Source organism: Gorilla gorilla, chromosome 18 (genome assembly GCF_029281585.2).
Source record: "Gorilla gorilla gorilla isolate KB3781 chromosome 18, NHGRI_mGorGor1-v2.1_pri, whole genome shotgun sequence".
Taxonomy (NCBI): domain Eukaryota; kingdom Metazoa; phylum Chordata; class Mammalia; order Primates; family Hominidae; genus Gorilla; species Gorilla gorilla.
In genome coordinates this window covers 13,791,348-13,814,774 of record NC_073242.2, presented here as the reverse complement: position 1 = coordinate 13,814,774, position 23,427 = coordinate 13,791,348, and the positions used below count along the sequence as shown (strand labels likewise).

The 23,427-nt window shown below is 45.9% G+C and overlaps 1 protein-coding gene across 2 annotated transcripts in view; it reads left to right on the top strand.

Moving 5' to 3' along the window:
• Window positions 1-308: 308 nt before the first annotated feature.
• Window positions 309-23,427, top strand: part of GRIN2A (glutamate ionotropic receptor NMDA type subunit 2A) — a 432,359-nt gene continuing 409,240 nt past the window's right edge. For both annotated transcript variants that reach the window (XM_004057187.5, XM_055365257.2), the window contains exons 1-3: window positions 309-1,369; window positions 1,955-2,145; window positions 3,621-4,052. In XM_004057187.5, the coding sequence (XP_004057235.4) occupies window positions 3,639-4,052 (414 nt within the window). In that variant the 5' untranslated portion in view covers window positions 309-1,369; window positions 1,955-2,145; window positions 3,621-3,638. The remainder of the gene's footprint in view (window positions 1,370-1,954; window positions 2,146-3,620; window positions 4,053-23,427) is intronic.

Here is a 23,427-nt window from a genome sequence, read left to right as displayed (position 1 = left end):
CAGGTGACATTAGGTTAAGTGGAGGAGGCAGGGTTAGAACAGTGATTGCAAAACCTCTTAGAATTTAAGACCCCTTTCCTTCCAAGGCCTGAAAGGCAGACAGGCGTTGGAAATACAGGTGAATATAAAAGGGGCAGAGCTCCTCCCTTGACCATTTATTTCATGCCCAGTCGCTAGAATTCAAGTCAACCAAGCCCTCACACACCCAGGCCGTCCCATGTTCTCTGGCTCACCTCTTCTGGTAGCTTAGAAGTGGCAGCCTCAGGGAGGCTTCTGTTTGGTAGAACTTAGAAGGAAGCAAGTGGGAAATGCAGATGTCTTTGCTTTTAGGATTCTGGCTCCCTGAGATCAGAGGAGTGGGTTCCCGTACGGGGGTGGCGAGGCACAGGGAGAAGCATTGGAGCAGACTCTGTGCGTGTGTGTGTGTGTGTGTGTGTGTGTGTGTGTCGGCGCGCCTGTGCGTGGAGGGGGATAACTGTACCCAGCGCGAGGCACTGGGGGAGGAGGAAGCGGTAGCAGAGATCTGAATAATTGATTCTTCAGCCGCACCAGACGCCCGGGAGCGGGCGGAGAGCGTGGTTCCAACACCACGGACAGCAGCGCGCGCCGCCGCAGGCGCCCCCGTCGCCAGCCAGCCACCTATCCTGGCCTTATTTGCCGCCGTGCGCTCTCGGAACGGGTGGCCGCGCTCCGCGTCGCCGCCGAGGGACTGCGGGGTCTGTCTCGACCCACCTAGGAGAGAGGCTGCGGGCAGGAGACGCTTTCGCCCGCCGGAGCTCGAAGCCTCTTGGGCTTGAGCGGGGGCTACTGCGTCTCGCCGGCTGAGAACAAGTCGTCCCTAAGTTGGTGTGGAGGGCGCCGCTACCTTCCTTCTCCTCTTCCTCGGAGGCGATCGCAGCAGAAAGACGCCCCGGGAACCCGGCTTTGCCAGTGCTGTGAACCAGGGTGTCCAGGCGCTCACCGGACTCCCGCTGGGAAGTGGGGAGCCGAACGCCCGGCGCGGAGCTGGCCCAGCAGCGAAGGGCCCGGAGGGAGCTGCCTTTCCCCGCCCGCGCCTCTCTCGGCCGGGGACCGCGGGGATCCCCGGCCACACGCGCGCGCGCTCCCACACTCACTCACACACACACTCGCCCTCAAACACACCAGCCCGGAGCTGGGTTGCGGATAGGGTGCTCCGGCGCGCTCAGAGGACCGGGCAGTTGCCGTCCGGAGTAGGGCAGGAAGCGGAGCTAGGGATCTTGGAGGGGGAGCTCCTAGGGCTTGGCCGGATCATGGGACCGGGTGAGCGCTGAGAATCGCGGCCGCAGCCATCAGCCCTGGAGATGACCAGGAGCGGCCACTGCTGAGAACTATGTGGAGAGAGGCTGCGGTGAGTGCTAGCGCGGGACGCCGGGCCTGGGAGGCCCCCTTGGGAAGGGGGAGGTGGGAGGCCTGAAGAGGGAGAAAGCGGCAGGATCACAAGAGGGTCGCTGCGTGGGAAAGATCCACCTCCCTCGGGGAACCGGGACCGCGGGAGCCCGCGTCCTTCCCTCCCCCTCTCCTACTGGTAGCTCGTCACAAACTCAGCCAGCGCCCCCCCACCCTCGTTACCTCCTCTTTCTCTCCCTACCTCCCTCGCTCAGCAGCTCCCGGTCGCACAACTCCCAGCAGCCGGCGCTGGGGAGGTGGTAGGGGGTGCGGGTGGAGGTGCCCAGTTAGCTTCTCGTGGGTGGCCAACCTGGGGCTCCCATTCTCCTGTGCACCCTGGAGTGGAGCTCCCGCTATCAGCCACAGGGGCTGAGGATCCGCACTGGGGGCGTCGTGGGCATCGGGCTTCAGCTTCCCCCCTCTTGTCTAGCGCCCCTGGGCGCACAGGGGGGCTTGTGAGCACTGCAGACTGCAGCCTTCCCCTCAACCCTCCCTCCCCTCGTTGGTGGGCTGACCCTGCCTCTCCTTCTCTCCTCCGCCCCGTTAGAGCCCTGCTGCAGAGCCTCCGGCTGGGATAGCCGCCCCCCGTGGGGGCGATGCGGACAGCGCGGGACAGCCAGGGGAGCGCGCGGGGGCCGCAGCATGCGGGAACCCGCTAAACCCGGTGGCTGCTGAGGCGGCCGAGATGCTCGTGCGCGCAGCGCGCCCCACTGCATCCTCGACCTTCTCGGGCTACAGGTACGTCCCAGCGGGAGATCAGGGCTCCTTGGGCCGGGGAGGAGGGAGACTCGACCGGAGGGAGAGCGGGAGAGGGATCAGGCTAGAGAGGGAGAGGGAAAGCGGGAGGGAGCCCAGCGGCGAAGTGCAGGAGGGGCACCAGGGGGCGCTGCGGCTCCGCGCTCCGCGGCGCTTACCCAGGAATGTCGAGGCCTCTTGGAGTTCGCCTCAACTTCCCCCGGCTCCAGCAGCGTCCGTCCCGAGAGGCGCGCGTCAGGGCACGCGTGCACGACCGTGCTGGTATTTGCAGGTACGCAGGGCTGTGCACCTGCCGCCGGTCATGCGTGTGCACCACCTGAGGACATGTGAGGACTCCGGCTGGCCGTGGGCACCGCTACAGCAGTCTGAGGAAGTGCGCAGAAAAGCGCGCGTGCCTATGAGCGTGTGCGGCCCACTGCCCACGTGCACCTAGGACTTGGCAACAGCGCCCGCAGTAGAAAGGCTAGGGAGGGGCTGTACAGTCCACGTCCGTCTGGGAGCTTCTTGGGAGCCTACCTTTCCCCCTACGCACGTTCTTTGCCAGCTCCTACGTGCTGGCCCGCGGGGGGACGCGCCTACTCTCCAGAATTCAGCATTGCACACGGCGCGCGTGAGAGAGGGTGTGTGTGTGTGAACATGTGTGTGTGCGTGTGTGTGTGCACGTGTGTGTGCACGCGCGCGTGTAGGGGTGGGTCCTGGGCCCACTTGCAGTTGAGTGAAGGACTCTCCACGGCCCCTTGGCTCGAGGTGGGGCGAGCCCCAAGTTCCCCCAGGCACAGCGGAGCCTGGGCCTACCAGGCAGCGTCCTCACTCCCAAGCACTTGGGGTGTACTCTGCCTGAGAGGAGCCGGGTCTGTAGGTGGGTCTGGGCGTAGAGCAAAGTGTGTGGTGCACACGACGGGCTCGTAGGGGGCGGGGTCAGCCAACTAGCTCAGCTCTCAAGCGGGGACGCGGGGTCTGGGTGCCGCCTCCGCACGCCCTGCGGGGTCTGTAGTTCGCTCCGCGCCAGCAGGGGGCGGGGTTGATAACTTGGTCCTCTCTATCCCAGGTGGGAGAGGTTGGATGGAGGGTTTATTCTGTGCACCTAGGAGCTTGGTGGGGTACAGAACACGCGCGGCGCTTAGGGTCTGTGGCCCGCGGCGAACTTGGGGAATGCGGTGGGGGATATGGACAGAGTTGGGGTTGGGGAAGTGCCTGGAGACAGGGGATAAGGAAGCTGGATGCGAGAACGGGCTGGGGGATGGAGAATTAGCTCGAATTGGAGTTGTGGATAGAGTTAGAGATGGATCGAGGGATGTGGATGGCGTCGGGGACTGGGAATGGAGTCCGTGATCCCAGCAGCCTATCCTGCTGCTGAGTTCCATGCCTGGCTCCTAGAGCAGGAGGCCAAGTTGGTAATCCCTTTCTTCTGGTCGCCTTGCTCACCGCGGCCCTGCCTCTCACTCTTCACCTTGCAGGGACCGTCAGTGGCGACTATGGGCAGAGTGGGCTATTGGACCCTGCTGGTGCTGCCGGCCCTTCTGGTCTGGCGCGGTCCGGCGCCGAGCGCGGCGGCGGAGAAGGGTCCCCCCGCGCTGAATATTGCGGTGATGCTGGGTCACAGCCACGACGTGACAGAGCGCGAACTTCGAACACTGTGGGGCCCCGAGCAGGCGGCGGGGCTGCCCCTGGACGTGAACGTGGTAGCTCTGCTGATGAACCGCACCGACCCCAAGAGCCTCATCACGCACGTGTGCGACCTCATGTCCGGGGCACGCATCCACGGCCTCGTGTTTGGGGACGACACGGACCAGGAGGCCGTAGCCCAGATGCTGGATTTTATCTCCTCCCACACCTTCGTCCCCATCTTGGGCATTCATGGGGGCGCATCTATGATCATGGCTGACAAGGTAAGGCTGGAAACTGATGCCCTGCCAGGACCTGGGAAGCCACCAGCTGCATGGCAGCTGCTGCAGGTCTTCGGACGCCCCTAGAATCTGTCTTGATGTGAAGTGGGGGTGGGGGTGGGAGGGTCGTGGCCACTGGCCCTGGTGAGAAACAGGTCTTGCCTCTCCAACCCAGAAATGAATGGAAATGCCTTTTGCCTTGTTTCTGAAAATGGTGTACACAGGAGCACTTTGGTGTGTGTGTGCCAGGAAGCGCTCAGAAAACTGAGAAGTAGGCTGTGGGGTGGTGGTGGTGGCATGTTTGGAGATTTACGAGTACCATGGGGCACAGAGGTGGGCCCAGGAGCACTGGAGACATATGCTTCCTATTTTCACTATGCCAGTTTTACCTGATTGTTTTGTGGGAAAATGTCCATTTTTTCCTCTTATGGTAAGTGACTAAAACTATTTCTAAAAATTATTAAATGTAGGTAGGTTCTGGAAGAAAATGCAAAGTTTTTAGGTAAAGCACAAAAGGGCAGAAAAAATGTCATGCTTCCTCTGACTCTGCAGTTAGAGGAACAGAGGTGGGGAGTTTGAGAAGCCCTGGGCCAGAGGAGCGGAGGAGAGACCCGTTCCTCAAGAGGAGTGGGTGGGAGTGGAGAGAATTAACTCCAAACCCAGAGCATGGAGGGCCTGGCATTTTCCTTACATGTTCTTTGTCTGGGGCTCCAAGGCCCTCAGATGAAGGAGTTGGCTCCTGAACAAAGATGGGTCTTGGTACTAAAGTTGGAGAGTCTCAAAATGCAAGAAAGAGTGTACAAAAATCCGTTGGCTCCGAATGAGAGGGAGGGTCTTTTTTGTGGACAGCCTGGGAGCTTTGGTTTGGAGAAGAAGGGAGAGAGATTTGAAGATTTGAAGGAGATGTTATGACAGCCTGGTTTGGGAATTGCACACAAGTGGAGGGAAGGAAGAAGGCTGGAATGAAGAAGTAAAGTGAGGAACGAGAAAAAAGGGAAAGATTGGAGTTGTGTGTGTACTGTCCTCTAAGTCCTGAGAAAAGATTGGGAGTTCAGAAGGCGAGGAAAGAGTAAGTGTACTTGTGTGCCATAGTCTCTAGCCCTGAGACTTTCTTGGAGAGTGTTCCTTAGATGGCAGGAGATATTCTAGTGGAGTGAGCAGACATTCACTGTAGCGCTTTCGTTTTGATGCTCTCAAAGCACTTTTATATTCATCACGTCAGCTTTTGCTTCTGTTTCAGCGATTCCTACCAGCTCCTTTGGGAACCGTATTAATTCTTTCAGGTCTCCTGGGCTGCAGCACATTCAGCTGAAGCACACAATTGATGCAGTGTCTTATTAAACATTCATTTTAAATGATTTGCAGCCTAGCAGAATTCCTGTGTGTAGCTGAGCATTTTCCCAGTCACTTCTCAGTTTTGGGGGGCTCCTGTCTGGGAAGAAGAGAGTAGGGACTAGCCATGCTCTGCCACCACTGACAATTTCAGAACTGGAGAGCATCTTAGGGTTTCTTGGAGCATGCTGTAACTTTCAGATGAAGTGACTGAGCCATAGGGGAGTTAAGGAACTTTGCCAAGACCACATAGTGGCTGATGTAGCTAGGTAGCTGAATTTCTGATCCCAAGCTGTGATCTTCCATTCCACTAAATCAAGCCCATACTTTAATGATGTCATCCATCTTCAGGAGGGACAAGGGATCAGTTTCATTTTGTGGGAAGGGCTGAGCATGGAGAGCTATGATGAATCACAGCCTAGAGGGCTTTTGTATGGGAGGGGCCAATCTTCTAAAGAAGGCATTGAGGGAGAAGAACAGCCAGTTTCCAGCCACGCCTTGGAGTATGATTTTGGGATTTAAATATTACCATGGATCCCTTCTTCCTTCTTGAGTTTTTCTAAAGGAGTGATAGACGGGAAACAGTAACCATACTGAAAGTGAAATTTCTGGATCCATGAGGGTTTGGCACAACCCAATGGAGAAATCTGGGAAAGCTGAATTGGAAAAGGTGGTGTGAGACTGGGAGGTTCCGGGTAGGCTTTGGCTCTTACTTCTAAGTCTCAGTTGATAGGTGTGTGGCTCAGGCTGTCATGTGACTCATTCATCCAACCATAGGCAGAGAGAAGCCGGAAGAGTGTAGGGTCATGGAAGGGAACCCCCTTGATAGGCAATGACCCTGACTGCTAGTGAATCTTGACCCAGTGAATGGCAGGCTGTGACCAACTAGACCAGCAACTGTTCTTCCCTTGAAGGGGGCGTTAGAAAGAAAGTTTTGAGAAGTCCAGGGAGTATGGGTGGAAACATTCTTCTCTCCTTTGGGATGAAACTGCCTTTTGGGGATGTGGACCAAAATGTGACCTCACTTAAGAGTAAGAAGAGAAAAGGAATCAGGAAAGGGCAAGAGGAAGATGAGAAAAGACATTTCCAGAGAAATCAAGAATAGAGATTTAAGAGGGGTTGGAGAGAAGAAGAATGAAAGGGTCCATTGGTTCAAAAATAGGGGAGGGGATTCGATACTCCTGATTGTTGTTGGGACTTTCAGAGTTGGTCTTGGAGACATTGGCCACTCTCTGTGATTCTGGTGGAACTGTAGGGAGATCAGGCAAGGTGGCAGGGAAGCAAAGAGCTCAGTGGAGGTAACGTCGGGGTGTATGTCTGGTCCCCATGTGGAACGGTGATATTGAGAGGAGTTGGGTGATACCGAGAGAAGTTGTTTTAAAAGGTCGTATTTTGAGAAACTGGGGATGTATTTAGAAAGGAGATTTTCTGAGAGGTGAACAGCCCTTCCTTCCATTAGTAACATATATAGATGGCTTGTGCTTCTGCCACATGTTTCATTTAGAGCTGAACATTGAGTTTATTTGTCTCCAAAGAAACAGTCACGGTGCATTGCTTAAAACTCTGCCTTGCCTCGCTTGCAAATGGTATTATGACTACAGCCTCAACCTCCCTAGATTGACAAGGCCTCTGCCTCCTGTTAAAATGATGTTGATTTGGTAACGTCACCCAGAACACACGTGTCTTATATTTACTTCTACACTGGCAACATGATAGTGCCCCTGCCAGTAAGAATAGTAGTCAATTTGGTTATCAGTTAAAATGAACACACACACACACATTTTTTTTAACTTTTTTTATTTTTATTTTTAATTTTACTTTAAGTTCTAGGGTATATGTGCACAATATGCAGGTTTGTTACATATGTATACATGTGCCATGTTGGTGTGCTGCACCCATTAACTCGTCATTTACATTAGGTATATCTCCTAGTGCTATCCCTCCCCCCTCCCCCCACCCCATGACAGGCCCCAGTGTGTGATGTTCCCCTTCCTGTGTCCAAGTGTTCTCATTGTTCAATTCCCACCTATGAGTGAGAACATGCAGTGTTTGGTTTTTTGTCCTTGCGTTAGTTTGTTGAGAATGATGGTTTCCAGCTTCATCCGTGTCCCTACAAAGGACATGAACTCATCCTTTTTTATGGCTGCATAGTATTCCATGGTGTATATGTGCCACATTTTCCTTCTGTCTGTCTACTTGACCATTGAAGAAAATAACAAAGGCTTATAACAATTGAAATGTCATGCAAATGTGGTGGATTTTTGTGGTGTTAATTTAATTTACAATGGAGGTGCTAATGTTTTGCTCGCATCATTGGGTAGTCTTGCAATATAACTAAATTAGAGGTGAAGATAAGGCTGGGTGAGGTGGTTCACACCTGTAATCCTAGCACTTTGGGAGGCCGAGGCGGGTGGATCACCTGAGGTCAGGAGTTCAAGACCAGCCTGGCCAACATGCTGAAACCCCATCTCTACAAAAGTACAAAAATCAGCTGGATGTGGTGGCAGGCCCCTGTAATCCCAGCTACTCAGGAGGCTGAGGCAGGGAGAATTGCATGAACCTGGGAGGTGGAGGTTGCAGCAAGCCAAGATCATGCCACTGCACTCTAGCCTGGGTGACAGAGTGAGACTTTGTCTCAAAAAAAAAAAAAAAAGAAAGAAAGAAAATTAAAATCAATAAATAAGAGGTGAAAATAATGCTCGATGTAGATGAAGTTCTAATCTTATCTTGGCTTGGCCATTTTGACCCTAAGTGAAATACACTCCAGCTGCAGTAATAGTCCCTGGTAAGCCCAGCATATGGGCTAGATCTTTACACTTCTGCTCAGTGTCCTTAACCCTCTCACCCCCCATCACTTCTCCCCGTATTCCTAATTGCTCCATGCAGGAAAAGAGGAGGCTTAGATTTTAGCTATATCCATCCATGCCAGTTATCACTTGGGTTTTGTTTTCTATGTTATTCCTATGCAAGCCTCATGTCTTCTGCCAGAGTGTAAGTCGTTTGAGGGCAGATTTTTAAAAAAACTGTGTTTATCTGTATATGTGTATTTGACATAACAAATGCTTCTCTCCTCCGCAGACGTATAAAAATAATGCCTTTTCATTGTAGAGCACTTAGGAAATACATTGAAATTTAAAGAAGATAAAAATCTCTCTCCAAATCCTATCACCATGGGTAAACATTACTGACACTTTGGTGTATTTCCTTTTATCTATTTAGTCGCATGCTCAGGATTTTATAGTATATATGGTTTTTCTTATTGTGCTTTGCCCTCTGTGGACTTTCTTAGAGGATTCAAGATTTTCTTTAATTCTGGAAGAATCTCAGCCGCTATCTGTTGGATTCTTTCTTTCCATCATTCTTTCTATTCTCTCCTTCTGAATATACATGCATATGTATAGTCATGCGTTGCTTCATGGTGGGACACGTTCTGAGAAATGGATCGTTAGGTGATTTAATCGTGTGAACATCGCAGAGTGCACTTACACAAACCTAGGTGGTATAGTCTGTTACACACCTAGGCTATGTGCTATAGGCTGTTGCTCCTAGGCTACAAGCCTCTACAGCATACTCTACTGTATGAATGCTATACTAAATATTGTAAGCAACTGTAATACATTGGTAAGTATTTGTGTATCTAAACATATCTAAGCACAGAAAAGGTACAGCAAAAACTTAGAATATAATCTTATGGGACCAGCATTGTGTACTTGTGGTCCATTGTTGACCTAAACCTCCTTATGCAGCACATGACTGTACTATATATATATATGTAATTTCTCAATCAATTCTCCATGTATCTTGTTTTGTTTTTTTCCAGTTCTCTGTTTGTGCTGTGTTTGGGAAGGTTTCTTCAATTCTATACTCCAGTTAACTACATCATTTCATTTGTGTCTGGTCTATTATTTTATTTTAGAAAGAAACAGCATGGATGGTCTATTATTTTGACTATCTGTTGAGTTATGGATTTCAACAAGGATATACTTTATTTCCAAGATAATAATTGGTCCCTCTTTACACCTCCCTGTTTTTTTGTGTTATAAATAATGAAAAACTCTTCTCACTTTGTGCATGTAACTCCCTCCCCTGTCCCTTCAAAGATTAAAAAATATGTATTATAAAGTTCTTCTCTGATTGCTCTAGCATCTTTCCTTCTTCAGTTGTGAAGTCCTTCATTTGTAGAGTCAGTTAGTTGGATGTTCACATATGTTCTTTAATTTTTGTTTGTGAACTTATTTTCAAGGCAACTTTATGATTTCTTATGCCCTGTATCTGTGAGGGTGTGTATTTTAAGCCAGAGCCCATGTCAGCAGCTCAGGTTTGTACTCGCTTCCCATTCTACATGGCCTGTGGTACAGGCTTAGGAGTCCATCTCATGTAGGTGACTTCATTTTGGCTCCTTGACACAGATAGGGTCCTGCTTTTTGGCTGTGACTAATGGTGGATGGTGCGGATGTTCCAGCACCATCCACAGCTAGCAGCCTGATTCTAGGTCCAGTTCTTCCCCTTTTTCCCTGGATGGACATTGACACCTCTGTTCTCATGGCTCATATTGGACCTATCCTCCATGGACTATGTGGCTTTGATTCCTGCTTGAAACCCCAGAGTCCCGTCTTTCAGTTCATTTATTTTTAGGGATTACTCTCTATTTTTGATCTGTGATTCTCTTTTCTCATTTCCAAGCAATACTATGTAAATTTAAAAATAACTAAAGGTTTCTTTATAAATTCTATGTCTTAGGAGCAGAAAAGGAAGGTTACTGAGTGTGTTCACTGGGATTTTGACCCAGTTTTGTTTCACAACCTGCTTTTATATATTTTTTTAAACTTGATTATATATTCTTGGAATTTTCCTTTATCACTACATAGACTTCTTAAACTTGATTTTCAATGGCTGCGGAGTGTTCAGTTCATACCACAATTATTTTAACAATTTCTCTCTTTTTCCACCATTAATAAGATTCATTTGTGCTCCATAGGGGCATCCTTTTCAGTACCTCGCACTTGTCCTGCCCTTTGCATTTGTTACACGGTAAATGTTTGTTGATTGAATGAATCTAGTCATTGGCTCCAATGCCAGCTTGTTGGAGCTTCTGGATGAACATATCACAGTATGGTTCAGGGCATTCGTGCAGTGTTTGTTCCCTCAATGCTGACTGATTTCATAGGTGTTTGCCAATTTTTCTCTTCTCTCTAGTGGGCAGATAATTACCAGCCATCCTGAGGATTAGCATAAATTGGGGGGTTACATACGAAAGATCTGTAGAGAACTGCTGAGTAACAGCTCATCAGCAGGAGGTGGAAGTTAGTGCTCTTGTAACCTGGCAGCTCCAGAGTTTGGATGCGAGTGATGGGCCTTCCCATTAAACACTGAAAGCTCTCGAAAAGGGCAGACGCACAGATCGGAATGTTGGTGGAGCCCACTCAGCTCCTGCTAAAGAGGCATCAGGTAGTTCCTGGGAGAGTGGGGAGACCTATCTTTAGTCTTTTCCATGAGGCATGTCAGATGCGATCATCAACACCTCCTCACTTAAGTCATCAGAGACCAACAGGCACCCTCCCGGTAGCGTGACTCACACTCCAAGTAGCCCTCAGGGGTTGCTGATAATCGTTTGGGCCCTGAAGAGCTGTGGTCTGGTGGGTTTGGAGCGGTGTTTATCTTCTTTCTCATAGCCTCAGATGGAAAATGCTACTGTAGGCAGAGTGAGTGGGGAAAGAGAGAGAAAGAGGGCTGTGCAGAAGAGAAACAGGAACTGTTTGTAATAGAGAGTTGGTAGCCTCTGATAAGTCATCACATAAATGAGACATTATAAGGTTATTAATTGGTGTCTTTTGTTTGTCTTGCATCCCCCACCCTTGATCTTTCACCTTCTAATTCTTTGCCAACGTTTTAAAGTTGGAAGACATCCCATTGAAAAGAAAATCCAAACTTCATGCTGCTTTGAAACAGTCAGAAGGCCTGGCCACACTGGCCCCAATTCCCCCTATGGCAACAGTTGGCTGGAGATGAATCTCATCCCCCAACCCCACCTGCCACGATCCCTGCCCTCCCACTGCCATCCTGGGACAGGACAGGTGCCCCTCCTTTCTTAAATTCCCAACAATCACTTCACTTCACTTCACTCATTTATGTTACATACACAGTGTCCTGAAGGCACTTGGCTGTGAGGCCTATGATGTAGGTGAGGGAAGTAGCTCTTCCAGGGGCTGCTCCTGGATAAGACGGCAGATCTATGGCATGTATGCAACCATGGATGCCATGATCACTGCTGCCATCATTAATCTCCTATAACACCTGGCCCTGTTGAGCCCACTGGCCTTAAGGCCTTCTCAACACAGTACTCCGGGCAGCCATGATGAATCAACTTGAGTTGGAAGATCCAAGAAAACCTTGGGCAAAGAGTCTGAAGAATGAAATTCAATTTCCAAAAATACCTGTGTGACCTTAGAAAAGGCCCTTCACCTGTCTGAACCTCTGGTTCTCCTGCAAAATGAGGATTTGGGACAAAATTATCACTAAGATCTCTTCCAGCTCTGAAAATTTTGTGCCTCATCAAGGAAAGACTGGCAACAAACATACCAAAATATGAATAGCAGTTATCTTTGGGGTGGTAGACTCATGGCTGCTTTAATCTTTTAAAGAATGTCATTATCAAGTGGTGAACATATTGTACTTTGAGTTAGATTGCCTGAATTTAAATTCAGGGATTCCACCTCTTACTGGCTGGGTGATCATGGGGAAGTTCTTAATATCTTGAGCCTCAACGTCTTCATCTCTAAAATGGGAACAATAATAGCATCCACTTTATAGAGTTGTGAGATTTAAATGATATCATGGATATTAGTCCATGTCTCAGTGCCTACGTTATAATAAATGCTTATTACAGGAATGCTATTGTTATTGTGTCTGCATTTTTTAGTTTTTATTTTTCTCCAGTGTACATGTACTTTTTAATAACCAGAAAGAGTGATTAAGGATGATGTGGTTACATGAGGGTATGCTCTGCAAGAAACTGGGAGTGAATCCCACAGAACTGTCAGAAGTGGAGGGTCTAACATGAAATGATTTGTATTTTCTTAACTGGGACAACCAGAAGCTTCCTTTGCCTTTGTAGGACTTGCTGAGAGCTTTATCCTGGCAAACTGAAGCTAAATGTGGCCAGCGTGAAAGTGATCATAGGAGAAGACTATCTCATTGACCTTTGCACTAAATGACTCCACCAACTGGACCATATGTTTGCACGAGGCTTAGGGATTTAGAGTGTGGACATATATAGTTTCTCATTTTATCTCTGCCAAGGATTAATAACTCAGTGATAGCCTGGGGAACCTGGCAGCTCCAAAGGTATTTGTTTAAAGAATCTCTATTTTCAGATGAGGAAATAAAGGATCTGGGAGTTGCAGTAATTTGTGCATTGTTCAAAGCTGTAACTAGAACCTAGGGCTTTGGGTTCTTATTCTTTTGCTCTTATTTTATTACCCTTTCAAGTTAATGACTACGAATACATTTGGTTTAGGGAAGGGGCTCAGATTCAAGACAAATAACAGATTTTGATGTTCATATTTTGGTTGTCTTGACTAAAAGGATTAAGATGTTGGATGATGGAATTAAAATTCAAAACTTCAGATTGAAGTGATGGAGCCACTCTAAAGACTGCACTGGAGGTTCCCCCCATACCGCACTCAGGTTTAATGAGGTTAACTGACAAAGAAAAATTGTATATATTAAAGGTGTACAACACAATTTTTTTTTTTTTTAAAGAAAACAGTGTTTCACTCTGTTGCCCAGGCTGGAGTGCAGTGGCATGATCATAGTTCACTGCAGCCTCAACCTCCTGGGCTTAGGCAGTCCTCTCATGTCAGCCTCCCAAGTAGCTAGGAACACAGGCATGTGCCATGATATCCGGCTAATTTTTAAATTTTTGGTAGAGACGGGGGTCTCACCATGTTGCCCAGGCTGGTCTTGAACTCCTGGACTCAAGCAGTCCTCTTCCCTTGGCCTCCCAAAATGCTGGTATTACAGGCATAAGCCACCATCCCCAGCCCCAAATGCTATTTTGATATACATGTAAATGTGAGATGATTGTCACCATCAAACTAACATATCCATTACCTCACATGGTTACATTTATTGTGTGATGAGATTACTTAAGATGTGGTATCTTAGCAAATTGCCTGTATACAATACATTTTTGTATTGTCACCATGCTATCACCAGTCACCATGCTATACATTAGGTCTCTAGAACCTATTTACCTTACAACTGGAAGTTGGTGCCTTTTGACCAACCTCTCTCAATAGTTTGAAGAAGAATTTTCACTATTGCAGAAAGGGGGATGTGAGACTTTCCAACTCACTTAGTCATAATGTGGCTGCCTCTGTTCCAACTATCACATCCAACTCACTTGGGAATGGTTTTTGCAAGGGTCATGAACCGGTGTACTGCACGCTGAATGTGGCTCATAGATGCATTTTGTTTCACCAGTACAACATTTTTAAATGCTTGAATTTTAATGTCTTTAGACAGCATGCATTTTCAAATTCACTACAGCTGTCCCCACTCTGTTATCCCATATGTAGGGTGATTCATACATTTATGTTAATGATATGGTTTCTGTGAGTATTTGAGATCATGGTACTCAAATACAGACTTTTTTGTTTGTTTGTTTATTTTGTATTGACCAGAAGCTCAGCAGATCCTAAGTGGGGATATGTGGAGGTCAAGTATCTAGAAATATATGTGGAGGCCATATATGTTGTGGCCTTATAAAAAGTGGAGGCCACATTTATAGAAATATAATGTTTAAATCAAGGGAGGTGATAGCTCCATTATACCTCTTCTGTTGTTTGGAGTGCTTTCAGGTGCAAGTAACAGAGTATTTGACCAACAGTGTCTTAAACCATTAAAGACCTTCAGTTTTTTGCTTAGTAAGGAGCCTCAGATCTAGCTTAGTGACTTAATGTCACATTGAGGACTCAGATCCTTCCCATTCTTCTACTTTGCCTTCCTCAGCTGCTGGTTTATCTGAGTCACAATATGGCTGCTTCTGTTCCAGCCATCACACCTTCACCTCTTAGCATTCAAAACTGGAAAAAAAAGGAGAGAAAAATAAGCCTTCTTCTAGGGCCTCTATCCTTTCATTGGAGTAGACTTCCTCTTACATGTCAGTGGCCAGAACTGGGTCACATTCCCACTGCTTAAACAACAATGACAGAGATCCAGGATTCCTCTCTGAGAATGGGTAATTGCCACTGAGCAAAATTGCTTCTGTTAGCAAGGGTGTGGGGTGATGCTTCAGTGGTACAACTGGTGATGTCTCCAGCAACACTAACACCATTATATGTAGCATTGCACTTAGTTCTGAGGAGTAATATCTGAAGATGGATGTTGAAAAATTGCAATGCATGCAGAAAAAGGGCCTTTAGGATTGCGTAGACTCTAAATGAAATATATTAAGAGTTTCAGAGGAAGTATTTAGGGATGTTTAGCCTGGAGAAGGGAAATCTCAGAGGGGATATGGGAGAAGTGTTCAGATACTCCATGGGCTGTTACAAGGTAGAAGGTTAAGTCTTAATTTTGTTGTTGTTCTGGGGACAGACATAAGAGTGAAATTATTATTATTATTATTATTGTTATTATTTGAGACAGAGTTTTGCTCTTGTCGCCCAGGCTGGAGTTCAATGGCACGATCTCGGTTTACTGCAACCTCTGCCGCCTGGGTTCAAGTGATGCTCCTGCCTCAGCCTCCTGAGTAGCTGGGATTACAGGCACCTGCCACCACCATCAGCTAACTTTGTATTTTTAGTAGAGATGGGGTTTCACCATGTTGGCCAGGCTGGTCTTGAACTCCTGACCTCAGGTGATCCACCCGCTTCGGCCGCCCAAAGTGCTGGACTACAGGCGTTAGCCACGGCACCTAGCCAAGAGTGAAACTATAAGGAGTAAAGTTTCATCTTGATATGAGGAATAAGCTTCAGCAATTAGGTCTCTAACAGAAGACTGCGAGGATTCATGGAATAGGAAGGATATGTCAGGATATGACTGAGCTAACAGTGACTGTCTGTCCCTCAGGAATGAGGTGGAAAACTGGGCTTGCAAGGTTGGGTTGGGTCACCTCTGAGGCTCTTTCTTATTCAGACACTCTGTACCTCTCAAATCCTTGATTTTTAAAAAAAGATCTCCAAGCCTTGGTGCTTTAGGCCAAGAATTTGGCTGAAAACCAACATCCTCACTTTTTCCAAGTGTGTGAGTAATTCAGTATAAATTTGCCTGGCATGGAGGAGGAATTTATAATCCCTGCATCATCACCTCAAGTTCCCAAAAGACTTTACATTATCCTGAAGGTAGAAGATATTTGAAAAGCAGACAACCTATGTATATATCAACTCACACACATATATATAAATAAAAACGTAAGTAGGTCAGCTGGCGTCATATTTACTAGTGAAAATGTTTTTGGCTAAGAAGCTCATCTACAGAAGACAATGTTTAGAATAATTGCCAATGATCTCGAAATGGGGTGTTTTTGCACTTGTATCAGGTTAATCATTATTACTTAATAAAGTATATTCAGCTTGTTTTGCACATCTTACTGTAGTAATATGTTTGTATTCTAAAGAGCCAGCCAGACTCCTCTCTGGTTTTTCAGTTGGCAAATTATTCTTTTTTGTCAGTTGTATTCTCCTGCATTTGGAACATCTGCTTATGGCAGAAAATACGCTAGATACTATTCTGTTGTTTATTCACTTCTTCTATTCCCCCACATCCCCCCAAAGAAAAACGAACCTGAAATTGCTTTCCAAATGCTTTCACTTTCTGTTCAAATTTTGGAACTTTCCATGGGATGGCAATTGATATTTTGTCTCCATTTTTTAAACTTTGAAATAGATGTTGATGTACAGAGTAAAAAAAATCTAAATAGTACAATAGAGCATTCAGAGAAAGAACATTTGCTCCATTAATGCATCGTAGATCTTCGAACTCAGGTTCCTTTCCATGGAGGTGGCTATGTTACCCATTTCAGGAGGGAAAATATTAATTGGAATGGAAGTTTCTGTTTGTGATTTTTTTGCTGAAGTCGGCATATGGGAAGGATCTTCTCTTAAACTACAATCCCTGACTTGAAAACTACAATCCCTGACTTGAAAAAGGTTAATTGTTTCCATTGGTCCCCAACAGTGACTCTTTTGCCAAAACAAAAATAAACTCACTCTAAAATGTAAGTTGTGATTTCCAAAAATCACTGACACCTTGAAGCTTGGCTCACAAACTCACTCAAAGAATTTAAGATAATTTGGGGTGATTTTGGGGGGAGTTGGGGACCACTTTAAAATCTGATGAAGGCTATGGACCCTTCCAGAGGAGTGCGTGTTCATAAACATGCAGTCAAAATTATGTGCAATTTCAGGGGATCACAGACCCTCTGAAACCCTTTCATAGACTTCCTTGGATTTGATTTATTTATTGGTTTATTAACACAGTTGATCCTTGAATAATGCAGGCGTTAGTTGCATTAACCGCCATGCAGTTTAAAATCCATGTATAACTTTTGATTCCCATAAACTATAGCCCACTGTTGACCAGAAGCCTTACCAATAACATAGACAGTCAATTAATACAAATTTTGCATGCTATATGTGTTATATAGTAGATTCTTAAGTAAGCCATAGAAAAGAAGATCATAAGGAAAATCATAAGGAAGAAAATATGTTTGCTATTCACGTGGATGTGGGTTATCATAAAGGTCTTCATCCTTGTCTTTACATTGAGGAGGCTGAGGAGGAGGAGGAGGAGGAAGGGTTGGTCTTGCTGCCTCAGGGGTCGGCAGAGGGAGAAGAAATTCGCGTATAGGTAGACCCATGCAGTGTGTTGTTCACAGGTCAAATGCATGTTCATGCTTCATACATTTCTTGGCTTTGTCCTTGGACCAGAATGCTTTGTGGATGCATCTGTGATCAATTTGTTTCAGAATCTAGCTGGGGAGACTCATAATGCAAGTCCAGTATGATTGTATTCATGGGACCATGGGAATGCAGACGAGGGACAGCTTCATCCACAGGTCTGAGGGTCGGGATCTGGGGTCAAATTGGAGAGCTGGTCTGGAAGAGGCTTGTGTCCTGGGTGCCTGCCCCTACAGGTTGTCATCCCCCACGGCTGAAGATGAGCTGTAGAGGGAAGGCTGGCTCATGGAGGAGCAGAATTGAGTTCACAATCTAAGCCTTCCTCTCCTCTTAACCTGTTCCTCAAGGCTGCCGGTCTTGAGTGGTCTTGATAGCTTCCAAATTCTCCTCTGGATGGCATTTCTTACCATCAAACATTGAGCTTTTTGCAGATTTCTGTTTTGTTGTCACAAATGGCTGAATGTCTCCTGCTCTATCTTGTCTCTTCAAATTAGGAATACCTGCCCAGGAAGAGTGAGTGGCATTTGAAATCCATATTGTCTTGCTAGTCTGCTGTCCTAGGGGTGAAAGAAAAAGACATATTTTCCAGGCGAATTGTTTTAATGCTGAGATATCTGTAGGACTGAGGAAATGTAGTATTAACTGACTTGGGTGAGTAGACTCAGAACGATGTGAAGAAGCTGTGGAGCTGTGGAAAAAGGCAGGCTTGCTGTAGTTCTGGTGTTAGGGTGTGTGCATGGCTTCCACGAATGGGATTTTGAAAATGGCAGGCCTTGGGTGAAGACCTTCATGGTCAAATTTGCACTTTAGTTAAAAACAAATTTGCTATTGGTTTTGCCTTGGTTAATTGATACTAGTTTTTCCTCTTCTCTTCTCCTCTCTTCTTTTTCTCTTTCCTCCCCTCCCTTCTCCTCTCTTCTCTTCTCCTCTCCCCTCCCCTCCCCTCCCCTCCCCTCCTTTCTCCCCTCCCCTCCCCTCCCCTCCCCTCTCCTCTTCTCTCTCTCTCTGTCTCTGTCTCTCTCCTGTTTAGCAGCATTGAAAGAAATATTTTTATCATGGACCCACTGCTGGATCATTTTAAAGCAAATCCAAGACATCATTGTATTCATCAGTAAATATGTCAGTATATATATATATATATATATATAAAATATAAGAACTTTAAGAACTGTTGAAAAATAATCACAGCTAATATACAAGTAATCTATACATATGTATTTTAGAGGATTTTGTGAGAATCAGGGCAGTATAAAGAAAATAAAAATCACCTTTACTCTCACCATCCACAGACAACTGCTATTAACATTTTGGTTTATTTCCCTCTAGTCTGTTTTCCTATACCTTATTTACAAATACACACTATATAATTTTATAGATAGCTTTTAATTTGCTTAACATTTTATCATGAGGCTTTCAGATTACTTGTAAACATTTTTATCTTCTATGTTTTCCATTCTGTGGATATGTCATGATTTACTTGATAATTTAGATTTTCCCCAATTTTTTGCCATGAAAACCAATACCTTGTTTAACATCTTTGTAATGAAATGTCTACATCACAGATTATTGGCTTTTAACAGAATCCATTACTGAAATTAAAGAATTTTAAAACTATCAATACAGAACCAATTAAGGTTCCGTTAATTTGTTCCCAGAAAGATTGAATCACTGGACACTTCTAATAACTATGTCTTAAAGTATCTCTGTCACTTAACTCTGGCTGGCTCTTGAAACAGAAATTTTTCTGATTGGCTAGACAAAAATATTATCTCATTGTTATAATTTGCATCTCTTTTAAGACACCTGCCATGGAATATATTTTAATTTAATCATCGCTTTTATATTCCCTAAGTATTGCATATTTTAACTGCTTTGATATTTCCCATTGTGTAAATGGAAAACCTCAGACAATGATGGCTTCCAATATAACATACAGTGGAGTAATTTGAATTTCTAAAAAATAATAAATATTTTGAAGCCTGGCAGGGAGTTCTATGATTATTCATTCTTCATCACCAGGCATTGCTCACCCATTGTCTCTGTATCAGTGTTGTTTCAATCATTGCTTTAATATGTAAAATTTCTCAGCAGAAAATCATTTTCTGGGACCCCACTGTTATGATTTGCCAGGAGTCTAGGTAGAGACTCACGTCCAGTTGGGCTGGAGTCAGGTTCGTGTCCCAGGCTTTGTGGGGAATGGTAGGGATGGGAAGCCCTTGTTTGTTCCTTTCTCTAAAAAAGCAGAGGCAGGGTGAGGTTGTGCGGGGTCCGTCCCACAGACCCTGACCCAATGACAGATGAATAAAGTTCCCTGACGCACAAATATTCTGCTTTGCCAGTCCAGCTGAGTGTCCGTGCCACTTACAGACACCAAGGAAGGTTCTGTAGAGAGTCAGTGGCCACGGCCTCGACTTGCCAGTGAGACTCACATTTATTCAGTAAAGATTAATTGACAAAGGTTGTGAGTAAACACATCGGTGGGGAATTAACCTGGTCCCCCCTACCCCGGAGAGAGCCATCATGCACTCAAGAATGATCAAATGTTGGTCTTAAGACCACGTGAGTAAACAAGCTAGTTAGATAAACTGCTCTGCCTTCCTTTGTACCCACTTCAAGCTATTTACTTAAGGTAAGGATTAGGTTGCCTTCAGCCATAAACTTATTCTCAGACTTTTGCAAAAACCTTCAGGCCTTCCAAGAAGGTTTGTGGCTATTCTCTATAACCAAAATTTTTCCCACCAGTCTGACTGAATCCCCACAAGGTTGTAACAAGAACTGCCTTGTGATAGGAAAGGGATATTGCCCAGGTGGCAGGGGGCAGTAAAATGAGTTTTAAACAAAAGTGGGAGAGATTTATGTTTGATATTAACAGCTGTGAGGAATACTCAAAATATTTAACCACTACAGCACTATCACAGCTGAATCAGAATAGACACTCACTTTGTAGAATTCTGGAGCACCTGTTATGTGAGGTGTTAATCCTTTAGTGGCTGGTTATGGGGAGGTGGGGGGTTCCCAAGGGAGGGGCTGAGTGGCAGGGGGCACTTGGGGTTCCTGGAAGATGTGGCTATTCACAAGCAAAACGGAAGCATTTCAGCCTTTAAATAACCAGTTCTGCTGCACCAGTGCACACCAGCCAGGATATCAGCGAGATCTCACATGTCATTTCTGCCAATGTGTATGCAGAAGTTTTCTCAGGGAACTGTTTAGAAAAGGACACAGGATGGCTGTCTCCTCTGCCATATATCAGCCATGCCCTGAAAAACGGAGGTAGGGCTGAGAGCATTTTGAAGATCTCTTTCCTAAAATATGAAAACAGAAATGTGCTTCCTTCTAACCTTCCGCCTTCTGAGCCTGGTGCTTTGGCTTGTCTCTTGTGGGTTAATTTTCTAGCTGTCTATCATAAGCCTGCCTTTCTCCCATGAAAAGCACAGGAGCTGAAGCCAGCTGTCCATGCCACCGCCCACTCCCCACTCCCATGTTCCCTGTCTTCTAGGGCAAGAGATTCCCAAACAATTCCTGTTTTCATTGGGGTTGAATGAAGAGGGCTGTTTTAGTCTCTGGTTTTGGGGTGTGATGTGCTCATTTGCAGAAGCATAAAAATAATCTTGTAACTCACCAAAAAATACTCCACAGCCTAAATTAACTTTGTTAAAGATCAACTTTCAAAAGAGAGCCTTGGATGTGCCTTCGTGGGATCATGTGCTTAGTTTACTTGTAGAGTCTGTGGCCTCCTTCCCTCCTCCGAAATAGGAAATCCTCCATCCCTGTCCTGGTTCATGGAGGTTTTCAAATGGGCTTCAGGAGAAAGAAGCACGTCTCTGGTTTCATCCGAGGGTAGGAGAACCCTGTGATATGTTGTTTATTGTTGAGAATGCACTGAATTGTGTCTCCCTAAAAGTCATATATTGGGTCCTAACCCCCAGTATCTCTGAATGTGACACTTTGGAGCTGGAGTCTTTAAGAGTAATTATGGTAAAATGAGGGCATATGGGTAAGTCTTAACCCAACATGACTGGTGTCCTTATAAGAACAGGAGATTAAGACACAACATAAACACACAGAGGGAGGACCATGTGAAGACACAGGGAGAGGATGGCCATCTGTATGCCAAGGAGACAGTTTTCAGAGGAGCAATCCTGCAGCTCCCTTGTCTTAGACTTCTAGCTTTGAGAACTGTAAACAAATTACATTTCTGTTGTTTAAACCATCTTTGCTGTAATAAAGACTGTGATCCTTTGTTACAGCAGCCTGGGAAAATGAATACAGAGAGGTTGGGAGGTAGTTAGAGCTTAATTCCAAGCCTTCTCCTCACTCCTCTTCTGTAACTGAGCCTCAGGGGAGTCAAGACACCTCAGCTCAGAACCCAGACCTCCACCTGCTCTAACACTGACTTTGTTCTTCTCATGTGGGCTCCCTTTCTGGACACTAGGCTCGTGCTTTGAGGAACTGAGTCCCTGACTTAGAATCCTTCCTAAAACCCTTCTAGGACTTCTAGGTTCAATGCTTCTCAGGAATTTTTACTCAAATAGTCCTAGGGCGTGTGGTAGACAGAATCATGCCCCCACCACCCCCTCTTCCCCACCGAAAGACATCCACATTCTAATTCCTGGAACCTGTGAATACTAACCTTATATGGCTAAAGGGACTTTGCAAATACAATTAAATTAAAGATCTTGAAATGGAGAGACTGATCTGGATTAGCCTAGGTGAGTCCAATTTATAATCATTCCTTATGAAACGGAGGCAGGGAGGTGAGAGTCAGAGAAGGAGATGTGGCAACAGAAGCAGAGATTGGAGTGATGCACTTTGAAGATGGAGGAAGGGGCTGTAATCCAAGGAATGCCAGCATCCTCCAGAAGCTGGAGAAGGCAAGGAGATAGGTCCTCCTCTAGGGCCTCTGGAAAGAATGCCACCCTGCCAGCTGCTTGACCCACTTCAGACTTTGGACCTCTGGAGCCATAAGAGAAAGAATCTGTGCTGCTTAGGCCACTAAATTGGTGGTAATTTGTTAGAACAGCAATAGGAAGCCAATACAGGGACAGCGTCTGATAAACACATGCTCTGCACATCAGGCTGTGCCCTTTGTGGCCTTTTCTCTGAATTTTATCTGAAAAATTCATGCAGATTTTGGTTCCTACCTCATAATGTAACTATGTTGGTACTAAGGCCAAATAATTTAAAATGACTTAAAAGATAAGTGTGTCCATTTTTCCGTTCACCAAATAGTTAAGTTGTATTAGTTCGTTCTCACACTGCTAATAAAGACATACCAAAGACTGTGTAATTTATAAAGGAAAAAGGTTTAATTGACTCACAGTTCAGTGTGGCTGGGAGGCCTCTGGAAATTTACAATCATGGCAGAAGGGGAAGCCAACATGTACTTCTTCATATGGCAGCAGCAAGGAGAAGTGTGAGCAAAAGGGGGAAAAGCCCCTAATAAGACCATCAGATCTTGTGAGAACTCACTCACTATCATGAGAACAGCATGGGGGTAACCATTCTCATGATTAAATTACCTCCCACCAGGTCCCTCCCACAACACGTGAGGATTATGGGAACTACAATTCAAGATGAGATTTGTGTGGGGACACAGCCAAACCATATCACAAGTAAAAGCAATGCTCTAGGAAGTTGTACTGTATTTGTGCTCTGCACATGTGTTCTGCTGGGCTGTGTGTGCCTCTGTTTGAGAACCCTGGGGTGGTATGTACTTTGAAACCCGAAACCCCAAAACCCGGCTCCACGAATGTGCCTCTGCCAAATTCTTCCCAAGCAAAGTTTCCTTATCATTTTTGTGCCTGGAGGGGAGAAGAGACAAGAAATTCAGGATAGCTGGAGAATACAGAAGGAGGAAGAGCAAATTAACAGTGAGCTTTCTGTTAGATTGAGCATTTGTCCACAATATATTGAGATCAAGTTTTGTTTCTTAAACAAATCTTTTAACTTTTACGGTCAATTTGGGGTGGTGCAACGGGTTAGAAGAATTCATTAAAACAGCCAAAATCTCTGGCTCCTCTGAATGTGGGAAAGTCTCTGATGCCCTCCAAGCAGTTGTATGAAAAAGATGAATCTTCAACAATGCAGAGATGACATGAGAGATGTAGATGGGGCTTTGATCCTTCTTGTTACCAAAATCCTACTTA